Raw genomic sequence first — 25,000 nt, forward strand, 5'->3', positions numbered from 1 at the left:
TTTCTTGAACTCCCAAGTGTTGATATATGAGGGCGCTTTTTCAAGGGGGAATACCCCGGAACAGCAAAACAGGTGGAATATCCAAGAAGCGTGTGGTGATGGGATCTGCATCCCGTTTGCGGTACCAAGGGAATAGCATTTTTTCCCACTTGGAAGCGCAATTAAAATGAAAAATGAAAAACCATTTACCACAGCTTTCTACCGTATATTTATTCGTATATTGTTAAATAGTCTACCGATAAGTAGACTGTTATTTCTTTCGAATGCAAGCAATGCGTTGTTTGACAAAGATGTATCGACGTAGTTCATGAAAATCGAAGTGGTCTCTACACAAAATAAACAATTAAACTTACTTCGGTGAAATCTTTGACCGTTTTGTAATACAGCCGTTCTTGTTCTACAATCTCGAGGTATTGCTGGTTTAAGGTGTCCCTCTTTTGCTTCTCGGCCACCTTCTTCTTTTCAATCTAAAGAAGCGATAAACAACGGTAAACTCTAGACGGTCTACTGCTTATTTATCTGGTGCTATTTGAAAAGTGTAACCGGAACAGTAGAACGGTCTTAAACTGAATGCCGCACAATCGAACGAATGTCAACACTTTGGCCAATCACAGCCACAGAAAATCAAATAGGCCAATCAGAACAAAGAGCAGTCACAGCAGCTGTCGCTAATCGCGGGAAACGCGACACTGAACTGAATTAGCTGTTACTTCTGATCTAGTTGGCTGAAACGTTTTAAGCCAATCAGCACGCAAAGAAAACACAATAGGCTATTTTTTAAAATACCATAATACTCTTTGTTTGTTCCTCCAAATTTTGCATAAGCATTGTTTCCAGTTTTCCTTCGGACTTACAATGGTCCCGAGACAAAACAAAAACAATGCTTGTGCAAAATTTGGCAGGATAAACAAAGCGTATTACGGTATTTTCGAAAGTGGCCTATTGGAGGTTTTCAAGTGACGTCATCGCGGCCATGCTGGTGGCGAAAACAAAAGATCTCTCATTAGCTTCTTTTGTTCGTCCACCAGAAGTCGTACATTTCTCTATTGTTATTGGTGTCCCTAGAGGTTGGTTGAAAACGTCCTATTAGTGGTACTTTTTGACACTCAACTGAAAACTAAAAACGAAAAATCTAGGGAAAAATTATGAACACGCTAGTGTAAAATAAATATAGGCGACCAGCATTTGAAAAAGGAGACAGAAAAACCGTCCGGAGTATCTAAAGAAAAAGCTCTCGGGGAATGGTCTAGAAGAAACAAACATATAGTTAGCCGCTAGTCAAGAATCCAATCCGAAACACACAGGGCAAACACCATCGATGTGAATAGAGTATAATTTGGTGCCATATCAGTGTGGTAAATGTCTCAAATTGGTCAACCATACTTCAACACTTTGCTTCAGTGCATAAAAACTCCGATTTTTCCTGAAAAGAAGTTAGAAGGAAGCCTGCCTTACTCTGTCTTTGTTGTCCACAATTCCCTTGACAATGCTCTCCAACTGCTTCAGGAATTGCTCTTTGTTTGACGGTGAAGACATTGCCCTAAAATACGAGATAACAAAATAAAAATATTTAAGCCTATAATATAACTTGCTAAGATCTCCCTCCCGCAATCACGCCCTGGAACGCGAGGAAACTCGAAAACAAAACTCACCAAGAACACCGACTTGCGAATGTGGCGAGAGAGATAACATTTAGTACTTCTTAACTTTCAACAGATTGTTCTTTAGATTTACTAATAATATTACAATTTAAGTTTAGAACTCACGATTCAGTTGATAGTGGGAACTTACTGTTCAAAGTTGTCGTGAATGGAGTTCAACAAGTTGACCTGTTAAAAAAGGACAGGAATTATATCTTATGAGGATTCACCATTCATTAGGCCAGGTAAGTAGTTGAAGCGCCCATTTGAAAAAAGTGCTATTAAACTTGTTCAACTCTTAATTCATTCCAAAGCTCAATCCTGTTTGTGAAATTGTACTTCAATTCTCAAAGTCCCAAAATATTTTGAGCGAAATTCGGATCCAATAAGGTGCCCGTTCCCTTGTAAATGATAGAGACTCGTTAATTATCTAAACACGTTGAAAGACCATCTTATCGGAATCAGTGGATAGTAGTTTCGCAAATTCTCTTCGGCCTGCTCATCATCATTATTATTTTTGCTCGTCTCGACTTACTGGAATTTTATCCTGGAACAGGGAAATATTAGGGACCTTTGGATCGGAAGGCAAAAACGACTACCAGTACAAGTTTTCCGTTCTGAGCACGCGCACTTCGAAAAATGTTGGCTTGGTTGTTGGCAACCGTATGCGCATGCCCAGTACAAAAAACACGTTCTCGACCTCCCATACAAAGAAATCTAATCATTATCGTCACCAGAGCCTCAGATCGACCCAAGGCTCTCGGAAACTCTACGAGAACATGCGCCGTAGGGTTCTTACAGCAAAAAATTGGCTTATTTGAACCTTGTGCTAACATGAATGCACCAATTAGAGACGCTTTTGATTGTTCTTCACGAAAACCAATGAGAAGACACTTTGTTTCAGGGTTCCCCAGAGCTCTTCTCTCCCTCAGTCAAGAGAAGAGCTCTGGGGTTGAGATTGGTCTCTAATATGCTAATGACCAACGAAAGGGGATAATGAGGGAGTTCTAAGTTGTTTTTGTTCGGGTTGCGAATCGTAAAGTAATATCAAAATTAAATTTGTATCAAGGGTGTAAAAGAGAAAATTCAAAGTCGGGTGCTCAGGTTCTCCTTGGTCATTTCACGTCGTTGTTTGGGCGAGAACAACAAATGAATGTACCAAACTTGTCGTGCAAAGCCAGTGGCCGAATTTATACTTGAGACGAATAACTCGTCCATGACGAATTATCCTTCTAGAACCAGGGTTGCCACTAATTAGTAACAACAAAATCCCTGACTTCTCCCTGACCTATAAACAATTTTCACCGACCTTAAATTAGTTGAATAATCACATTTGCTTCAGATTCTTTTGAGGGCCATCAATATTTTTCTCTTTGTTTTCCTCTCACGGAATTTTGTGTGCAAAATCTTGTGAACTGTTCACCAAAAATTAAAATTCCCTGAGTTTCACTGCCTTTGAAAATAAAAAAGATTTTCGCAGACGTTTTACAAAATTTCTCGACTTTTCCCTGACGCTGAAAAATTTTTGTTTTTCCCTGACCGGGGCAACCGTGATAAACGGCTAAATCGTCTGCAATTTGTCTAGATATAAATCCGGTATTTACATGAATTAGGGACCATAATTCACCTTCGATTGATTCGTACGAATTTTAGCAATTGAATTGCTCATTTAAAAAACGTTTGGATGTTACTACACTGCTGATGAAATGGGCCAGAACGGTACCAACTTCCTCCAAAAAGAGTTTAACGGCCACATTGTTGCTCGCTCTACACGTGTAGAACGAGCAACAATGTGGCCGTTAACACTTAACATTGTGCACTTAACATTTTACAGTTTCCGCACCCATTGCCCGAACACAGCGAGCAATGAATCAATGCTTACACACTCTGGATTAAATTCTGCCATGCTCAGGGTGAATAGCACAAAACTACACACCTTTGGGCACTGAGCACAACGTACTATATAAGTAATTATTTTTACAAACTTACTTCTTTTCCTAAGTAAAGTTTTGTGTCATCTAAAGTGTTATATAGAGTGAAGAACTGTTTCGTTTCCTTGTGAGTTCCAGCAACTGTAATTTAAAATGAAAAAACAAATTAAGCAAGTTAACTTTGAAATGATCATTTAGATTTGAAGAACAATGACAGAAAGCCACTTGGACATTGTTAAAACATCCTCTACACCGACACTGTGACAAAATTAATGTACGGGAAAAGAAACTTTAACTCTAAATTATGAATTCTTAGTACAAACCGTGATTGTACAGTTCTAAAAATCTTCTCTGATATTGTGTAAGTTCGGCGCGCGACGGGACTTCGTCGATCTTCCTTTGAAGCAAAGAAATCTCACGGTTCTTTCGAGCCTGGAAAACAACACATCCGAGCAAACTAAATTTGAGAAAAAAAAATTGAATACGCAACAGGAAAATTTCCACACGGTGTTTCTAAAAAGGTTAAGTAATAAAGAAGACAAGGTTTTCGAAAATTACCAGAAGAAGTCTAATTTTTGCCAGTTTTGCTTTATCCGCTTCGTACTGTTTTGAAATCAGCTCTGATCTTTCCTAAAAGGAGAAACAGTTAGGAATATTAATTATGCGCGGGAGACTGGGTCGAGAGCCTTGTTGAATTGCACTGTGGGACTGTTTTTGGGAAAGGCATTTTCATCATTGCGTGCGCGGACCAAGAACTCACGTTGCGCAAGAAAGCGATATACCAGAGGATGAGCTTCCTAAAACACCGGAATATTTTACAATGGCAATTTTAAAACGATAGCTCGCTTTGCCAAGGTGCAAAATTGTCCCGAAAACGAAAAGATTTGATCAAAAAGTCAGTCAGATCGTAGTATATACGACGTTTACTTACTAACGACGTAAGTTATGAAGATTTAACACGAAGTTAATTGTTATCGTACAAGAAAATACGAAAGTCTTTCTGCTTTGCAGAGTAAACGACTGCATAAACAGTGGCTCGTCCCCAAAACAGAATGCAATTCAATAAGACTCTCGAGCCTGTTTCCCACGCGACCTCAAAGTGGCCAATTAGCGAGTCGCACAACGTTCGACGTCATCTCTCTCAACCCCAGTTATTACTAAAGGGCAAACGCAGATTAAGAAACATCTGTAAGACGGGGTTTCGAGCGTGACGAAAGGCTAACGCTCGAGACCGCAGCTCACAAATGGAACTAATTCCGCCAAGAAGCCACTGATTCGAAAACCAGCCAACACCACTTTTAATCATTTTATTTTTATCATTTACCCAACGGTTGATTAGATCATCGCAAAAGGGAAAACCGCGTCCAAAAATTGGATATAAAATCTCCTCATATCGCTACAAATTCCACAGCAATTTAGTGGCGTAATTAAGTTTGGATTGCGAAGGGTCTGAGTTTAATTTACCGAATGCTCTTTTGCTGTTGTACTCTACAAAAATAAGTGCCTTTTAAGGGATGTTTTCAATACCAAAATGGGTCTAATTTTACAACTGTTCAGAGTCGGCCAAATTCCCGTACTATCAGCGACTATTAGGCCGTACCATCCTTTAGAAGAGTTTGTTAGTTATTTATCTGTTGGAGCAGTTTTAAGTTTTGGAAACTATTCAGCTGATGTGGACATGCTATATCCACCCACCCACCCATACACTCAGAAAGGAAAGCCACAACACTGGCAACTCCACTTATTTTTTTCGAATAGTGTGCGGGCTCTTTAAAGTGCCTACCACCTCAACACACTTTTACCCTTTCTTTCCTCTCTGAAATGATCTCAAATACATCGTGGTATTTTTAAAACCTTTAAAATGAAATTCCACTTTTTTATCGGCCTTGAAAGACGGGAAAAGTGGTCATACTTTGATCAATAACCGAGCATTTAAGGAGAATTCCACACAGGGTTGACGTCACAACCTGCTTTGCGTTGAGATCAGCGACGCAAATTAATTTGTGACGTCATCCCGCTATCCAACCCATTCCTCTTCATTGCTCGGTTGTGGATCAAAGTATGAACACATTTCCCGTCTTTCAAAGCCAATAAAGAGAATCAATCAAAAGGTTCCAATAAACAACAAGATGTAATTGGGATGATTAAGGAAAATAAATTAAATGGAAATGTGATTTGAGGTGATAGGCGCTTTAACGTCCCACAGGGAACTTATGAAAATGGAAGATGTTTGTGAGACGGGGCCTCCGGTTTATATAGACCATACCCGAGACGACTTGAAAGTCTAACCATTTGTAGATGAAATTACAAAGGCAGCGCTTTCTTCTCAGTTATTTTAAGATCCTGAGTGTTGATCCGGCCGGGGTTCGAATTCGTGACCTCTACGCACGGCAGTCCGATGCTTGACCAACTGACCCACGTGAGTGAGTCATCGATATCATTACCTTCTCTTCGTTATCGTCTTCCGATCCTTGAGACTTAAGCTTCTCTATGTTCTCTTGCAAACGGGCCATTTCTTCCTGAAAGCAAATAGATGAAAATGTGGTTTTGGAATCAACACAGGCAGCCCAGATTCTATGCATATTCTTAACAAGAGCATGGGCTGTCTGTGTAAGGGTTAGGCGAAGTTAACGCTTTTTTGAAATACCTTGCAATGAGCTCTGAACTCTTGCTCTTGTTTTTTAAGATTCTCATTCATCGCCACGATGGAACGAAGCTTTTGTAGAACGCTTAAAAGGAAAAGAAGAGGAAAAACCGCCTGTTACAGATTTCAATGGTGTTTACATGAATTCGTGCAAATTTTGAGACCAGTCGCGGCATTTGTTTACATCTCTGCTGTGATTGGTTAAGGTAATGCTCTTAGTCAATCACGTTGTAGCAAACTGCAGTACGCGGCCAATCAAACATGCCGTTCTGGAGTCCGTTTCTCGAGACTACCGAAACCTTTCGGGCCTTTTTTGGGCGTCAAAATTCGCTCTGTATCTCAAGAAATCAGAGGGTTCAAGTCGTCATACTTCACAGTTATTCTGCTCCTTGTTATCTTGAAAACATCATAAAAGATCAGCTTACCAAAACAAGCAGATGGCAGTTTCACAAATGACTTTTCGCCGGGGTCCTTCAAGAAACAGGCCCCTGGTCCCTGAGCTAAGCTAAGCTGTACATGCTCACCAAGAAATTCAAATGTGTACGTTGCATCGACCGATGAAGATCGGAGACAATGGGCATTTGCAGCAACGTGTACTGCAGTAACCCAGCTAATCCGGCTAAAATAGCGATACCCGACAGCTATCGCTCGTCTCCTTATATCTGTATCGTGCTTTTGTTACTTTCTTTTATGTCAAATTTGATTTTAAAAAGAGCAAAATGTAACTTAAAATTGCGACCTTACAACATTCTTGCTTAGCAACCAAAAAACATAAGTAGATTCCAGGCCTTAACCGCGCTAACTGTGCAAAACCTTGCACGGTTCGGGTGATTTCATGAGTCCGTACGCATATTGGAACAGTGTCGGTAAAAAAGTTGACCTGCTTTTTTTAGGTCCCAAACTTGCATACTTAGCCGTTCAAAAATTCGTCCAGTTTCACCGGTTCCGTGTGAGTGCAGGGTGGAACCGTGCAAGTTTTTGTCCCGTGCAAAAATTTGTAAACGGGGTCTTAGATACACATGAATGGTTGTACTTTCACAGAATTAGGGTGGTTCGCCCCACATATAGTAAACAAGTTGGCCTCCAAAGTGGAGTGAGTTCGCCCCACGATGGATAAACATTTTAATTTCTAAAAAGATTGTAGATATCTAAGGTCAATGATCGCTTCCAAAGTGGATCGAGTTTGCCCCACGATCGATTAACGTTTTAGGTTAAAACTCTAAGGTCAACTCGCAACGGGGCGAAACCACTGGGTTCCTTTTCACCAACCTTGCATTTTCGCCACTGTCAATATCATTGAATTTGTCCATCTCTTCACAGATTCTTTCTCCGCGAGAAACAACCTGCAAACAAAAACCAGTAAACAAGCTGAAAAACCCAAGAAAGAACTGGACGAGTATTTCCCGGTCTGCAGTCATTTCCTTACAATTAAACTTAGAAGAATTAATAATAATAATAATAATAATAATAATAATAATAATAATAATAATAATTGTCGCTGCTAATCGCCGTCGCAAAGTACAGCAACGACGCAGCTCAACAAGGTCGAACCGGAAGCATACCATGGCGCCTCTGGCAGCCGCTATACGGTCCATGTGTGACCTTGGAGCACAGCTTACAGCCAGCTGTATGCTGCTTTTTGCTGAGGGGGGAAAACCGGAGAACACGGAGAAAAACCCTCGAATCAGAGAAGAAAACCAACACAAACTCAACCCAATTGGTCCGGGAATCGAACCTCGGCCACATTGGTGGGAGGCGAGTGCTCTCACCACTGCGCTATCCCTGCTCCCTCTTGTTCCACTTGCTCCACTTGTATTACGTGAGATAGTTCTTCCTCGGCGTTGGATAAAGTCTCCTTTAGTTTGTCGTGTTTTTCCTGTACCTACAAGAACAACATAGAGTTAAGCGCAACGCAGGAACAAGAGATAATCTTGTCAACTGCAAGGCGACTCATGCGATCACATTTTCAACAAACGAAAAAAATTGAAACATAATGCCTTAACTATGTTGCGAATGCTGCTATTATTTGGTATTGTTGAAACTTTATTTTATTTTAGTCGTTATTTCACTTGTTTAGCTTTTTGCGTGATTTGGGCTTGAAGCCATATGCTTTGTTATGAAAATGGCTTTCAAATGAGATCGTGTCCTCGATCTAAGCACAACAGGAAACCCACACAACACGTCACTTTGAACCAGAATCGTTCCTGAGATTTTTCTACTCCTCTCTGCAAAGAAAGCGAAAAAGCAAGGATACTTTAGGCGTTGAAAAGTTGATATTTTTTTTACGCTTGGCGCACAAGTCGACTTTGGACCTTCGAGCGCAGCTTTGAAGTTGACAAGATTATGACCAGCTGGTCGGCAAGATATTGTCGGTGACAATTTTCTCAAGTAAAGAAAATAATATAAAACAAATGGCTTTGCATGAGAAGAGTTCAATTTTCACGAACCATTCTAACGACATCCTGTATGAACGAATCAAATGTATGAATAAAATACATTGGGGAAGGGGGTAGCCCTCATCATCATCTGACGAAGAACTTACCAAGGAGACCGCAGAGTTAAACACAGTGGAGTCAATGTACTTGTTCTAACTTCTTCTCCTGTACAGAAATTTGTTTTTCCAGAGAAGCCACCATTCTCTTGTGTGTCTGCTCTCCTCCAGTCCTTTCCCCTCTAGCCTCCAAATTCTCTTATAACTCAGCTTGCTGTAAAATTAATTGCATTGAATTATTATCTTTTGCATAAAACGATGGGATGTGACAAGAACTGGCTGTGACGGGAGCTTAGTCATGTTCAATCGGGTCACCACAACCAAGTCTCCATCATCATCTGACGAAGAACCTACCAAGACGACCGCAGAGTTAAACACAGTGTAGTCAACGTACTTGTTCTAGCTTTTTCTCCTGTACAGCAATTTGTTTTTCCAGAGAAGCCACCATTCCCTTGTGTGTCTGCTCTCCTCCAGTCCTTTCCCCTCGAACCTCCAAATTCTCCTGCAACTCGGCTTGCTGTAAAAATACAAGGAAGGGTTACGTTTTTGCAAAACGATGGCCGTTAAGCACTTATATTTCAACAGACTTAACTGATTAGAGTATCAAATGAAGCTATGATCCTCGCAGTTAAGAACGCAATTTTTGCGATTGCGTAAAGAAGCCTGAAAATTCAGGATTTCAACGGAGTTTGAACCCGTGACCTCGCGATACCGGTGCGACGCTCTTACCAACTGAGCTATGAAGCCAATCTGTTCATTGCCGTGACTTTAAGATCGTCAGTTCCCACGGCCTGCTCTCGTCTGACCTTGTAGCTCAGTCGGTAGAGCAGCGCCGATCTAACCTAAAGGTCGGAGGTTCAATTTTCAATTCCCACCCTGGTCAGAGTTTTTCTCTGTCCTTGTGTGGGTCCATTTCCATTAGTAGGGCTAACACTCTCATGGCTCACATCTAACACTCTCATGGCTCACATGGGACAGAAATCTAGCACTTCACCTGACACTCTAATCAGTTAAGTCTGTTCAAATATAAGTGCTTCACGGCCAACGTTTGCAAAAAAAAAACGTAATCATTTTGTGTAAAGTGTTTGTAAAAGGTCAATTTTTGAAGAAAAAATACCCACAATAAAGCGCAACACTTTCGAAAGTAAAAACGTTGTTTTCGAATGTGGCAATTCCAGAGAAAGTTCACATTTCTACCAAGCATATTATTTAGGCAACCTATGTTCATCAGAATACCCCTAGAAAATCTGTCAGTCCTTCGAGCAAAAATTACCACCATGTTCTATACATACCCGTTCAGCATACTCAGATGCAATCTGTGAGATTTCCTCTGACTGAAGTCCAACTATTGATCCAACTGTACTGGATGATAGTGCACCCTGAAAATAAATAATACCGGTAATCATTTGATTATTGTTCACAGAAAATGAACGTTATCTACACAAATGAATCCCCTCACTGCCTTACCTCTTTTCCTTTCATAACAGAAATTCCCTTCAGCAATGATTTTAGACGTTTCTGGAACAAACAAAAATATGACAACATATTGTTTGGGATTAAACTAAAACTTCAGTACGGCTACATTATGAAATCTCAAGCAATTGGATTTTTTTCAAATCAAGATAACACTAAATGTCACAATTGTTCTTTATAAAATACAAAAAATAGCGGTGTGCAAAACACGTGTCACATGTAACAGTGATTCAGATCGGAGGAGCACATGTAGTTGTGACGTGTCTCTGTTCGGTGGTAGATCGAGCTAGAGTATCCACCAGAGACGGATTTCAACTAGTAGCAACCATATGCAACCCTGTCAGCATTTTACACGAGTACAATACCTAGCTGCTCCACCACATATTCATCTTCTTCACTTGCCAATTCTGACTTCATTCTTCCAGGGATGGAAGCCGCCGCAGCGTTTTCTTCTCAGGTTGCTCCTTTTCCTAATGAAAAAGGAAGAAATAACAATGGCATTTACAATCAAATATCTCTACTGGCTGCAACAGAGAGAATACAGAGACTAGTACAATGACTACCGCTTCAGCTTTCATATATCCTCTATCATACTTTCACTGCCTATGGGTTCTATTGTACATTTGCAACTGAGCAGCTCCCAGGTTGCTTGACTCCCCAGCTCATCTGTAGAGCCATTTGCAGCACAATCACATGGTCATCAGCTGAAATCCTATTTAAACCCGGCCATTTTTTCAACTGTGAAGATCGTTCGTTAAGAAAATCATGATTGTCTCTTATTGACTTACTTTGTCTCTCTGGTCTTTGCTAAATCCATACTGCCTGTGGAATTTTAACAATTTGAATACAAATTTAGCAAAGGTAAATTAAAAAACCAATGGAAAAGAGAAAAAATGGGCTCCTACTTTGGAAGTTATTGAATGTGATTGTGTAGCCACAGATGATTTTAAACAAAAAACTTTAAAAAACAGTAATATTGTTTCAATTGGCTTTAGATCATCACAAAGAGTTAGAGATCAGTGACATTCAATCAAGGTGGAAAGAGCATCTCTATCATGACCCATGCTCCTCAGGAAAATGGATGAGCACTCCATGCATCATAGCAAAATGAATAATCATTGTCATATTGTATGGGTGGTTTTCATGTAACAGCATTGCTGCCACATTGGTTGGCAAAACCAAAAGATCTCTCATTGGCTCCTCTTGTTTGTCCACGAGAAATAATTATTGTACATTAAACACTTAACAATTATTGGACGAGGTTGAGCAAAATATCGCGCGCAGATCAATTATTTGCCGAAGCCAAAGGCTGAGACAAATAATTGATCTGCGAGACACTGACATATCACGATATTTTGCGATAACCGAGTTCAATAATTGTTTTATCATTCGATCACCGAGTTTGTTTTCAATTGTTTGGGGGAAGCGGTGAGCGCGCGCTGCTGGCAGTGATCAATTGGTTTTCTTCTCAGTTAAATAATGTATTCTGTCGACTTTACTTCACTGTACGTACAGTCAACTGTTAATTAACAAAATGTATGCCTTCAAATGGTGAAGACTTCCAGGAACAAGTTCACAGTCTTCAAGGATTTGAAATCCGAAAAAAGAGGGAAAATGTGTTCATGATTTCAATTGCGCATGAGCAGAATATTATTTGCAGCAAAACAATTATTTGTAAGCAGTTATTTGCAGGTCACGTGGTGGGCTCTCGGCCAATGAAAAGGAAGGAGAAAATACCTCGAATGATAAATAATAATATTGTTATCCGAGCCTCTAAAGATGACGACACATTGTGCAACAAATGTTGAAACGTGTGTTGTCTGCTTCTAGAAACTGAAAAACAATAACTTTTTTATTTTTTTATTATTTTTTTTTAATGATCATTGATTTTATTAGTGTTTTTTTACATACAACACTAACTTCTTACTAACCGAGCGCGAGGGCCGTACTGGGGAATATTGGCCCGAGGTCGTGGCAGTACGCGCGAGGTCCATACAAAAACGGCCGAGGGCCAATATTCCCCAGTACGGCTCTAGCTAGCTCGGTTAGTAAGTAGTTTATTATATGGTTTTTTAATTACCTTTTGCTTTGTTTTTGCAAGCTCGTAATCGGCCCGTGGGCATTACGGGAGAATAATGCCCTACAATTCAGTCACAATTAGCCAATCAGAGCGCGCGTACTATTGTAGCCAGCCATATAATAATAACAATTATTATACATTGTAGTCACCATCTGTCTTCTCATTGGCTAAAAGTCTACAATTCATTCTGGGAAATAGCGCAACCTACAGATTATTTACTAATCTGTAGTGAATAATCTGTAGGTTGCGCGTGCAATGCATGATTTCCAAGAGCAATGTCACTCCGTTGTACATTTTTAAGTGCTGCGATAATGCGTTTGTCGTTATTTTTTTCAAAACAATCTATAATAAAACAATTATTAGATTCGGTTTTTGTGGTTAGCTCGACCTTGATTATTCTGGATACCACAACAACCTCATCCAATAATTGTCTATTATTACAATACTAACAAAAGACTTGCATTACTTACTAGTACAGACTATAACACCTACACTTCTTACAATATTATCTTGTAATTACCTAACCTTACAAACTAAATAATACGTACACTACTTACAAAAAGGTTTTTCTTTTTAATAGCCCTTTTCAAGGTTAACTGAATAGAGTGCAATGCGAAGTGCCAGACCTCAACCCCACACGAACCATGCGAGCGCCAGCCCCACAGACGGAAACGGGCCCACACAAGGACAGACAAAAACTCCGACCAGGGCGGGAATCGAACCCACGACCCCCGGGCCAGATCTCCGCCGCTCCACCGACCGAGCCACAAGGTCAGACGGGAGCAGGCCGTGGGAAGTAAAGATGTTAAAGTCACGGCAATGAACATGTACAAGTACAAGGAAAGGTTACGTTTATACAAACGTTGGCCGTGTAGCACTAATATTTTAAACAGAGTTAACTGAATAGAGTGCAATGCGAAGTGCCAGACCTCAACCCCACACGAACCATGCGAGCGCCAGCCCCACAGACGGAAACGGGCCCACACAAGGACAGAGAAAAACTCCGACCAGGGCGGGAATCGAACCCACGACCCCCGGGCCAGATCTCCGCCGCTCCACCGTGTGTGGGCCGTTTCCGTCTGTGGGGCTGGCGCTCGCATGGTTCGTGTGGGGTTGAGGTCTGGCACTTAGCATTGCACACTATTCAGTGAACACTGTTTAAAATATTAGTGCTACACGGCCAACGTTTGTATAAACGTAACCTTTCCTTGTACTTGTACATGTTCATTGCCGTGACTTTAACATCTTTACTTCCCACTGCCTGCTCCCGTCTGACCTTGTGGCTCGGTCGGTGGAGCGGCGGAGATCTGGCCCGGGGGTCGTGGGTTCGATTCCCGCCCTGGTCGGAGTTTTTCTCTGTCCTTGTGTGGGCCCGTTTCCGTCTGTGGGGCTGGCGCTCGCATGGTTCGTGTGGGGTTGAGGTCTAGCACTTCGCATTGCACTCTATTCAGTTAACTCTGTTTAAAATATTAGTGCTACACGGCCAACGTTTGTATAAACGTAACCTTTCCTTGTACTTTTCAAGGTTACTTTTTCTCATTTGCATTACAATGTAATCTAGCATGTATGTGAGGCAATTTCGGGCTATTTTGTAGTTTTAACCCGAAATTGCCTCGCATCCACGTTAGATTACATTGTAATGCAAATGAGAAAAACTAACCATGAAAAGGCTATTACCTTACTCTACATTCTATGAATACTTACAACAATTACACCAGGCAAATCGATTACAAATTTAGAGAGAGACAACACAACACAACACATAACAGACACGATGCAGATACTTCAATTGGGTTTTAGAGCTAGAGCTAATTAAATAACGAAAATAAATAACGCAGATTTTGAATGAGCCAACCACAAACTTTCTCCTCGCAATATCACAGAAATCAAAATAATGGTTCCCACTTTTGCAAAAATCTTGAAGCCTCTTGTTTTTTTGAGGCACTAAGTTTTTCAGTCTCCTGCTTAGCCTCTACTTTCTGTAGAAATATATTAAAGTTTGGGAGTGATTTGTTTCCTCTACACTCCCATATACATAGTTTACCAAGAATTATCAAATAATTTAGTAGATCATTTCTATTTAAAATGTCAACTATGACATCTCTCAAAGATAGACTCAAAGTTTCACCCCGAAGATTAGTCCACCAATTACAGAATCTGTTCCAAAAGGCGCGCGAATAGGAGCAGACATAAAAGAGATGGTATAAGTCTTCCTTATCAATTGTGCAAAAGGAACATTTCTCTGACTCAATTAACCCAATTTTGGGTAATTTGGTATTGGTAAACAGAAATGATAACAGAGATAACCCTTTCTTGGAGGCAAATCTTTACATCTCTGACGACGTGTCGAAGAAAGTGAGAGACGACCGAAAGAAGTTAAAGAAGAGGTATATTAACGAAATTCGTTCTCGAGAAGAAGTGGACTTTGCCTACATTCCTTGGAATGTCCCTGCGCGTATTCTCTACAAAGATAAAGATTCGGCGAAACTGAAATCCTTCTTCTTGTCAGATCAATGAACATGTATGTATCCTTTTATATTTTTCTTTAATTTTTCAGCTGTTCCTTGTTATGCCGCGGCATATTTGGTAGTATATTTAGGGGCTTTATTTTACAAATCCTAATGAGAGTATTATTTGTTTAAAACCGACAAATAAACCGGGAAATACTTATTTGGAAGAAAGAAAAGAAAAGGCTTATTATGTTTAGGATCGGACAGGGTAAAGGATGGGAGACTCCTTCAGTAATACCTTCGTCAATATGCTCTCGAAAATTTTTTATACCAAAATTCTATTATTTCTGTGTTTTTATGTGTTTCCGTGTTTTGTACGATGCAGATCCTTCTTAACTAGTATTTCCATTATATTAATTGTTAGCAGCCCGCCGCAAATTTCTCCCCTCTTTATTATTATTGAGGAAGGCTTGTGATGGGTTCTTGTGATTTCAAAATGTTATCTTTGAATGTAAGAGGCTTGAGTAATTTTAAAAAACGACGTTCAATATTTGCATGGTGTAGAAAACAAAATGCAAATATAACTTTTCTTCAAGAAACGCATTCCACGCGCGATAGGGAGAAACAATGGAAAGCTGAATGGGGCACACCATTAGAGCTCGCCCATGGGAGCAGCAATGCAAGAGGTGTTGCGATATTATTATGAAATGGCTTTGATTGTAAAATAAAACAAAGTTACGTTGATTTCGCCGGTAGATATATTGGTATTCAAGCACAAATTAATGACGAAAACTACTATTTATTCAATGTTTACGCTCCAAACAATGAGAATCAAGCTGCACAATTTTCTGATCATCTGCTTGCCGTTTTAAAAAAGGAAGATCTCGCTTATGAAGATAGAATAATTATTGGAGGGGACTTTAATTGTCCTATGAACCCGATGTTGGATAAACAAGGAGGGATAATAATGACAAGAAAGTAAATTGTTGAACGTATTTGAAGACATTCAATTTGTATGAGATCTGGAGGGTTAAAAACCCAAACAAGAAAAGTTTCACATGGTCCCAAAAGTCTCCTTTTATTTTCTGCAGATTAGATTATTGGCTCATTTCAGATGCACTTCAAGACCTGATTAAAAATGTAGATATTATAGCAGCCATTAAAACGGATCACGCGGCAATTCTACTTCATTTACACGTGGTTGAGGAGTCTACGAAAGGGTCGGGATTCTGGAAAATGAACACTTCACTTTTGTCACATGAAAAATTCATTCAATTAATAAAAATGAATCTTGAAGTATGAAGGAAATCTCAGAATGGGACTGGATTAAATATAATGTACGTCTTTTTTCGATGCAATATTCAAAAGAACTAGTAAGAATTAAGAGAGAGAAAGAGCAAAGTTTGCACAAATACAATTTCAGCAAAATCAATGTGAAGAATTTGAAAAGATTCTGGACGAGTGTTTTACTGAAATAGAAAAATTTTATGATGAGAAAGCCAATGGATTAATTGTGCGTTCAAGGGCAAGATGGCACCAACATGGGGAAAAAATACTAAGTATTTTTTAAGTTTGGAAAAAAGAAACCATACAAGGAAATATATAAGGAAACTTTGTCTAAGTGCAGTTATCACAACCAATTATGAAAAAATTTTAGACTCGTCTTCAAAATATTATAAAAATCTGTATAGTAGGAAAATTAATACGTTGCAGCCCGATATGTTGGAACATTCTTTTGGTCAACATTACCTGAGGAAGAAAGACTAAGCTGTGAAGGTCGAGTAACTATTGAAGAATGTGTCAAAGCATTGAATACTTTTGAAAATGGAAAGACCCCTGGGAACGATGGTATACCTATTGAGTTTTACAAAACGTTCTGGAGCTGTGTGGGTGAGCTTATGATAGATGTTTTTAACTACTCCTTTGACTCAGGAGAAATGTCAAATTCACAAAAACAGGCAATTATCACATTAATTGATAAAAAGGATAAAGATCGAATGTATTTGGAAAACTGGAGACCGATCTCTTTAGTCAATGCTGACTCCAAGCTTGCTTTTAAGGTCCGATATCTAATAGAATCAAAAAGGTTCTTCCTCGAATAATCCATTACAATCAATCCGGTTTTATCAAGGGTAGATATATTGCAGAGGCGGCTCGTTAAATTCTAGACATTATAGATCATACTGAATCGCTTACGTTATCAGGTATTTATCAATCACTAGAGGCAGAGGCCCTCAATTTTGGTCCGACCCTGATAAGATGGATTAAAACCTTCTATAATAATGTCTTGAGTTGTGTGATAAACAATGGGTTATTCTCCGAGCAGTTTAAGTTAAAGGGGTGTAAGGCAAGGGGATCCTTTGTCACCTTATTTATTTGTTGTGGCAATCGAAATTTTGGCTATATCACTTAGGTCAAATGAACATATTGAAGGCATAAAAATTGATAATGATGAAATTAAGACTCTCTTATATGCTGATGATATGATTGCTACTGTGGCGAACACATCCTCTGTGGAAATTTTCATGAAAAACAATAACTTGATGAATGATGTTCAAGTGATGGAAACCTGTTGAATAGAACATAGCTCATCTCTATTTCCATCAACTTTTTTCAACAAATTTCAAAATTTAATTATTGTTGGTAGTCTGAGATTAAGGGCAGTGCCTACTAATTCAAATGTATTTTTGCCCCGATTTGTGATTATGAAGAAAGGTAGATCTTAACAAGTGTTGTTGAAATCCAAAAAGAAAATTGGGGGTAACCATGCATTTGTCAAAGATAATTCATGAACAATATTTGTACAAAGCTTTAAAATGCAATGCAATGTATGGCGTTCTTTCTCAAATTGAAGCTCAATTATCTCTAAAGAATGCATGGTTACCCCCAATGTTCTTTTTGGATACCAAGAGTACTTACGAAGATCTACTTTATCTGCATAGGATACCAAGACTACTTACGAAGATCTACTTTATCTGCATAGTTTTAAACCACCCAAAAATATCCCTGCGTGAGTAAGCATTGGCGATAGGAAAACCGATTATCTAAAGATGCGCAGAACGTATGTGCAATAACAATAGTAGGCACCGTCCTTAAGGAGTGAGTAAGCATTGGCGATAGGAAATCCGTTTATCTGAAGATGCGCAGAACGTATGTGCAATAACAATAGTAGGCACCGTCCTTAAGGACGGTGCCTACTATTGTTATTGTGCGTACGTTCTGCGCATCTCGAGATAGTCGGATTTCCTATCGCTGGTGCTTATTAATACAGGGATATTTTTGCGAGCACATGATCAAACCAAAATCACAATACATAGTTGCACTGCAAGAAAATTAAATTTATAATTTGTATTAAAGCAGTGCAGTTTTCATTGTTACATGTAGCCCATTTTATTTTGTTATGCAAGACAAGGCTCTATTTTAGGAATTAGAAAATTACTGGTTTCCAACTTAATTCCACAAAAATCCAAATCCACAACAAATAAAACTCTTAAATCTTATTTTTTTACAGATGTACATGTAGAAGATTTCTCTGCACTACAACGAACAGTGCAAGGATTAATTGACAGCAAGGAACTAGCTGCAAAAGTGGCAGTTCACAACTTTTGTAACCTTTATGGACAAAGGTCACAGCCATTGGTTTTATCTGATGTGGCCCACTACCAAGAAGGAATACAGTGGAAGTCATTAATAAATCTGGCAGAAAGTGAGGAAGACTGTGCAGAGAAAAGAAGGTCAATCTTACTGGTCACTTGACAGACTCTGCCGGTTTCTCACTTTCTGCTTCCATCCAGCTGATGACACCAACAGAATCAACTGTAGCCAGGGGAATTCAATATTTAGGATTACGAATTTCTGATGAGAGATTTGTAGCACCACCATATTTCTGGCAGCTACCTAGCATTTCTGATCAATGGTGATTATGACCACTTACGACATTCCTCTGGGTACTTAAATATGATAATAGAAATCTTACCTTCTCCAAGGATGCACATGGAAGCATTGTAGCCACTGTAAATCCCTTACAAGAGCTCATGTCCATATGTCAGAAAAATGGCCAGTGTACCAAATGCAAGAAAAAGGTTGAAATAATAAGATATAACAATAATATTTATCGCAATGATGTGCATGACAAAGCAAAAGTTCTATTCACCTTGAAAACATATACAAGAAAACAGCATACAGAAAAAAGTAGACAACGCAAACAGCGCATCAAATACCTTAGGTGTTGAGTGGTGCTTGTTAAACTTTTACTCTGTCTAACAGCAGGTGATTTTGCTCATCAATAGGAAACCCCTTAGGGGCCATAGGATTAGCAACATTAATTAATAATGAATGTTGATGATGATGATCTTAACAATGATGATGACTGTGACAGCTGGTGTGCCGTTGAATAGTGTGCAGATGCGACAACCCTTTCAGAATTTCAATTATTATACAATTACACTGGTTCCACGTGTTGTTCTCAACAAATAACTATTGCATTTCTGCCCCAGTTCTGGGATAAAGTCAACATTTTTTTAAAACCTTTCACTTTGTTTAACAAAATTTTTCAAACCCCATTCAGTCTTTTTCCGACTTGGTCATCCTAATAATGAAAATGTCCCTTAATAACCCATTCACACCCCCCCCCCCCCCCAAAAAAAAAAAGCAGAAGCAGCCCCCAAAGGCGAGTAAAATCGTCTGGCATTAGACAGAGTGAAACCTATAATTCTCAATTGCAGGAGGGAATTCTCGGGTTTCACATGGCGTCACGGCCACGGTCATGTTGGTGTCCCCAAACAAAGAAATGGCAGTATGTTGGCATCCCGACCCAGTCCTCTGGGAATTAAACTCTGTGGGTGTTGACCACATGAGTGAAAACAAAGAATAGGTTAACCCTTTAAAGGGTTTTTGAGGGGACCTAAACTGTTGGTGTTGACATGTCATAAAGAAAAGTAAACTATTTTCACATTAAAGTGCCTATGAAGTGAAAAATATCTTTTGCTTACTTTAAAGACATTCAATATGATGAAGAATGGTGGTTTCTATTTTGGAATACCTTGTTTCATTCCAGAGATATTCAAATTTTTTGCTTAAAAATTGATGATGTTGCAAACATTGCAAATAACTGTTAGTAATGAATCACAAAATTGAGAATATCTCTGAAAATATTGGATAACCTTAGCAGCAGTAATCTACATCAAGCAAGACACAAAATGACACCCAATGCTGTTGCCATGGCAACCATTTTTGGTGCAGCGTCTCTCGTCTGTCGGTAAGCTTCTACAGATGTAAAACATGGGCAGCACATGCGTTTAAATTAACCATCTGCCTGTTCAAAATCCTAGATATTTTGCTTTATTGCAGAAAGGGACTGGAAACAAGACTGTTGCCATGGCAACATCTTCAGGGGTGTCACTTTGTGCCTTATCTAAATTTTATTATGTACATTACTGGTGCCAAGTTTGAATATCATTACTCCAATATTTTCAGAGATATTCTCTATTTTGTGATTCATTACATTCATTTTGCAATGTTTGTGACTTCACCAATTTTAAACAAAAACTTGATTGTCTCTGGAACGTCAAAGAAAGAATTCCAAAATTGAAAACACCATTCTTCATCATTTTGAAAGGTCTTTAAATGGGTTGTATCATGGGAATTACTCCTTTATCCCTTTTATTTTGACCATAAATTTAATAAATCAATTTTCAGTGATTTTTCATTCTTAACTTGCTTCTGATTAAAATCTGTCAAATTTTAAGAGAAAAATTAGCCACGCTAAGTTATTATGGAATTTATCTAAGATGCAAAGGGAGTATCTGAAAAGGAAGGCCCAATGCTTTCAAATTGGCATTCAAATTAATCTTGGCTACGCATAACCAAAAACACTTAAGAATGGTTTCTGTGAGCTAAAATAGCCATTTTGAAGTAACTTTGACCATTCATTTTTGTTTGCCATCAGTAAACAGGTCTCCTTTGATACTTTGCTCCTTTACTACAATCCAGGACACTGCCCCTTTAAAATAAGCAAAAGATATTTTTTACATCAGAGGCACTTTAATTAACTCACCAACAAACAGCACAGACTCTTCCGTTTGACTTTTATTAGCTTGCTGAAATAGACATGTTCAAACTTTTTTATAATTCCTATACGAAGAGATGAGAAGTTGAAATAGTTTTAAAAAGTGACCAATGCCTGGTTTTTTAAAAGAACATTGATTGGAAATGATAATTTTGAAAGAGAGAACTTGTCACAATGACTTGCAAATCCCATTGCCTCAGTGAACAACTGAAAAAAACGGTAATACTCTTTAGACTATACCTCTACATGTAAGATTTCAGTTCTTGCAAAATCCTTCTCATCAAAATACATGCTTGTGGCAACTTGAACTTTTTCCCTTAGATATACCTAAAAGAGGCTGTAAAAAGCATTCAGAAAATTTTCATTCAATTAATATTTAATTTTACAAGCCAAAATTGTGTAAGTTACACTCACCAGTTGGACTTTTTTAATCCTTGAGTAGTTTGTCGAATGTGTATGGGATCTGGTTCATTACTCACTTATGCCCAGGATTGACCCAGATCGATGCACACCCAATTTTGACATCCAACACCTTCATACACTGTAAAAAGTAAAGCCCTGAAAATGAGATTCCATGCACTCAGCTTCTACCACGTACTGGCTTTTAAACCCTTAATGCAGGGGTTTCAATAACTTTTCAAGCAGATGCCTCGGGACTAATCAATGTAAGAAGCTGTCACTCTAGACTTGTCTTTTTAATAAAAGAGTTTGAGTGAAAATCTGACAGACAGACAGACGGCGATATACCGCCGATGACTGGCTTCCAAGGAAACCCCTGCTTCATGAATATTTGGTTACAAGTGCAATTGTTAAGGAGTAAATAGTTATCATTATGACTGAAGTTGCAATGCATGACAGGACACACTTTTCTATACAGTACTTCAGTCTGTTTTAGTTTTCCGTTCCTGTTGACATTGTTATCACATGTTAATTCAATGACTGCATTCTTTAATATTAGCAAATACAAAATGAGTGGCAGGTATACCAAACCTGGGCATTTACAGTGGCAAAATCTGGAGCCTCTTTCGGAAGAGCCTCTCTGGGAGATTGGTCAAGTATATGTAAAATTTAAGAATCCGATCCCACCAACAAGTCGGCCAACACGTCGGCCAACGCGTCGGCCGACACACCACCGACACACACTACCGACACGTCGGCCGACACACTACCGACGCGTTGGCCGACACACTACCGACACGTTGGTCGAAACACTACCGACACGTTGGTCTAAATACTTACTCTTTATAATTTTGTTAGTTCTTTCAGTTGGAAGCAAGAACAACTTCATAAGGAACGACGAAAACACCATTGGCAAATAGCCGCCATTTTTAAAATGAAACACTAGTACCTAGGTCTGCTCGATGTTTTGGCAAGGGTCGGTTACCAAAGCGGGGAGTTAATTTGCAAGTCGACCAACATGCTTATTTTTCGTGCATTATAAAGGATTGGGAAGCTTAAACTCTTTATTGATCATTGACTTTTAATATGTGGTGGCTCCTAAAGGAGCCGTTTGTAATTTCAATTTTACTGCAGTGGAAACTGTTCAGCGATGTCTTTCAGCAACTGCTCAAATGCTTGGTCTTTTCCGAAGTTCCGAAACCAGGTGAACTCATCCAAGTAGCTGGGTATGTATTCATACAGCGTACCACACATCCACTTCAACTTCTTCTTGACGAAAGCCCACACGCCTTCAATGGTATTGGTGTGTGCACCACTGTCGGGGTCAACAAAGTTCTTGGTTGAGGGGTATGTACGGAGTGAATTGATCTGAGTAGTAGATGACAGTTCCAGGTTGGATATGTGTAGTGATGAGACGATGAACAAGGGTCTCTCTAGTTCGGTCGGGAACGCGGAAAAGCAGCACCTTCTGCGATCCTCGCTCCACCACGCCAAATACCCACGGACCTTTCGATACTCTCCCTCTCTTATACTTTCTCTTGGCACCAAACTTCGACTCATCTATTTCCACGGTCTTCCCTAAGCCCCAAAGCTTAATTCCGGCATTCAGGACTTTGTTGGAACAGATTGTTCTTAGCTCACCCAGCGCACGGACCACAGTAGGCTTTGAAAGGCTCGTAAGTCGCGCGATTTTGCTTCCCGAAATCTGCCAGGAACTTAACGTGATATTAGATCCCTCGAAGAAGGATCCCGACCTTATTGAAAGCCACGTTCGACATCGCTTTATATTCGTACAGCGCCACATGTATCCGTCTTTTACCCGTGTTGTCTCTGTAAGTTCCATCTTAGAACCACATGTCCCAATCTGTAGCATCAGAACCCCTATCTAGTTATTATTCTTATAAAGCATGCACTCATCTTTGCTGCTAGCCAGCAAAGTCTTACCCATATCAACAGCCGGGAACTACCTGGAGCATACAACTCTTATGCTAATGTCACCATTATTTAAAGGACACCACGACATTTTTTTAGATGAGCTTTTTAGTACCTTTCATATCTCATGACAGACCTATCTCACTCCCAAGGGTATAACATTATGTAAGGTTTGTGATTGGCTGGAAAGATCTTTTTTAGCTGCATGAGAAACCAATCTTCTAGTAACCAGCTGATCTGTAAAAATGCTAATTTAACAAATGTGTCAAAGTTGTATTGAGGGAAGGACAAACACCTCTCGTAAACATGATGACTAAAGTAACTGTTACATCTTAAAAGCTTCTTTAAAATCTTACCATCTCAGCAACTCCAAATATCATCCAACAATGTCCAAGTTGCAGAGTTTAACCTGTAAGTAAAAGAACAGGATCATTGAGAATAATGTCCTCTTGGCATGTATCAAAGAAATATCACTGCCTTGTTGGCTCAAGAATAATTGAAAGAGAATCACACTACCCCTTAAGCCATTATAAGCCTCACCAAAACAAACAAAAACCATCCTGCCTTTGTAATTTAAATGTCCAAAGGCTTGGACTTTTAGCCTTCTAAAATAAAGGTGTCACAGTTAAGCTATGTCAAGCATGACCTGAATAGTTTTAAAATTTGAACTGCACATGTGCCAGTTTTGAACTTCATTCTTGAGATTCTGAATTTCCCGTAGATATTTTCCTTGATAAATGGAAAATAAATTCGAAGCTATGAACTTTCCTTTTATTATAAAATAAAAGGTGATTGAAAAGTGAAAACTATTTCAAACATTTGATGAATTGTTCCGTTATTGTGCATTTTTCGTACAGCAACTTTCAGAAAAATCTCCCAGATTCCATTCAAATCTCGGAAGCTCCAAGATTATATTTCAGTTTTGTGGATACTGGTCACACGTGACATTTATTAGCTTGACTGTAAACCATACGTCTCGTCTAAAAGAACTTAATAACAGAACAAGTCACAGAACGCACACAGCCAATCCTCTTTTCTTTTTACTTCAATTATTATTGTACTTTTCATTTATTATTATTTTTTACAATGGTAACAAAATTGTCATTTACATTCGGCTATATGCACCCTCTTAAGTTTTCTTTGTGCTCATCTGTTGTCCTGCAAACTTTGTTTTCACCCCTACTTTAGTACAGCCGTAATGCAAAAAAATCATTGCTGGAACTGAAAGACCCGCTACGCCCAGTATTATGAAGAGGATTCTTCTTATAATTATTGTTGTCTCTCAGGGTTATTTACAGAATTTAAGGTTATGATGCAGGACCTCAGTTTACTGGCCTAACAAAGAATCTTACAAAATCAGACCATTAATGCATTATTTTGTGAAAGCAAAGGCAACAGATTATGTCTAAGATATTCCTTACAGAGTTTTTGTGCAGTCAGGAAATAGGAATTCCCACTCAGCAGATTTGGCACATGAAATGTGCCATTAAAATGTGTTGTATAAATGCTTCATTATTTTAACAGCTACATTAATTGCTGAGTGCTGGGTAAATATAGGAACTTCCACTATAGCCAGCCAGATTCTAGATTAAGACCACTTTAATGCCAGGAGTTAAGTGAATTTCTCAACTGCCACAAGTCAGTTCTGGTAAATGTGTCCTTCTTATGGAGTCCTTGTAGCCTGGCCTGCAGTTTTGAATACCAAACCAGCCAATGATTTAATTTATATCCATGACCTTGGTAACCATGTCTAGCAGTGGCAAATACCTGCCAGAGAGTCAAAATCAAACTTCATTGACAGGCAGTCCAAGAGCTAATAGTCTTACCCTGACCAAGAGGCTTTAAAGTTGTACCAGCCTCAAAACAAAAACACTTACGACAGTAAAATACTAT

At 39.1% G+C, this 25,000-nt stretch overlaps 2 protein-coding genes and 1 long non-coding RNA gene across 4 annotated transcripts in view; all 3 read right to left on the bottom strand.

The window, feature by feature from the left end:
- LOC138039442 (coiled-coil domain-containing protein 93-like) overlaps positions 1-10,628 on the bottom strand; it is a 12,461-nt gene extending 1,833 nt beyond the window's left edge. The window contains exons 1-14 of one of the 2 annotated variants that reach the window (XM_068885516.1): positions 10,549-10,628; positions 10,174-10,224; positions 9,999-10,085; positions 9,101-9,223; positions 8,035-8,097; positions 7,485-7,558; positions 6,219-6,300; positions 6,016-6,090; positions 4,130-4,201; positions 3,895-4,003; positions 3,630-3,712; positions 1,792-1,829; positions 1,456-1,540; positions 354-467 (exon numbers count right to left, since the gene is read on the bottom strand). In XM_068885516.1, the coding sequence (XP_068741617.1) occupies positions 354-467; positions 1,456-1,540; positions 1,792-1,829; positions 3,630-3,712; positions 3,895-4,003; positions 4,130-4,201; positions 6,016-6,090; positions 6,219-6,300; positions 7,485-7,558; positions 8,035-8,097; positions 9,101-9,223; positions 9,999-10,085; positions 10,174-10,224; positions 10,549-10,596 (1,104 nt within the window). In that variant the 5' untranslated portion in view covers positions 10,597-10,628. Of the gene's footprint in view, positions 1-353; positions 468-1,455; positions 1,541-1,791; positions 1,830-3,629; positions 3,713-3,894; positions 4,004-4,129; positions 4,202-6,015; positions 6,091-6,218; positions 6,301-7,484; positions 7,559-7,984; positions 8,098-8,807; positions 8,921-9,100; positions 9,224-9,998; positions 10,086-10,173; positions 10,225-10,548 lie in introns of those variants that run through there. The other variant, XM_068885515.1, reaches the window with a different exon arrangement.
- Positions 1-25,000, bottom strand: part of LOC138039999 (uncharacterized) — a 97,869-nt gene that overhangs the window by 15,791 nt on the left and 57,078 nt on the right. The window lies entirely within an intron of this gene.
- The window catches only part of LOC138039147 (nucleotide-binding oligomerization domain-containing protein 1-like), a 47,973-nt gene that overhangs the window by 9,838 nt on the left and 13,135 nt on the right, over positions 1-25,000 (bottom strand). The window lies entirely within an intron of this gene.

This window comes from Montipora capricornis, chromosome 1 (genome assembly GCF_036669925.1).
Source record: "Montipora capricornis isolate CH-2021 chromosome 1, ASM3666992v2, whole genome shotgun sequence".
NCBI lineage: Eukaryota > Metazoa > Cnidaria > Anthozoa > Scleractinia > Acroporidae > Montipora > Montipora capricornis.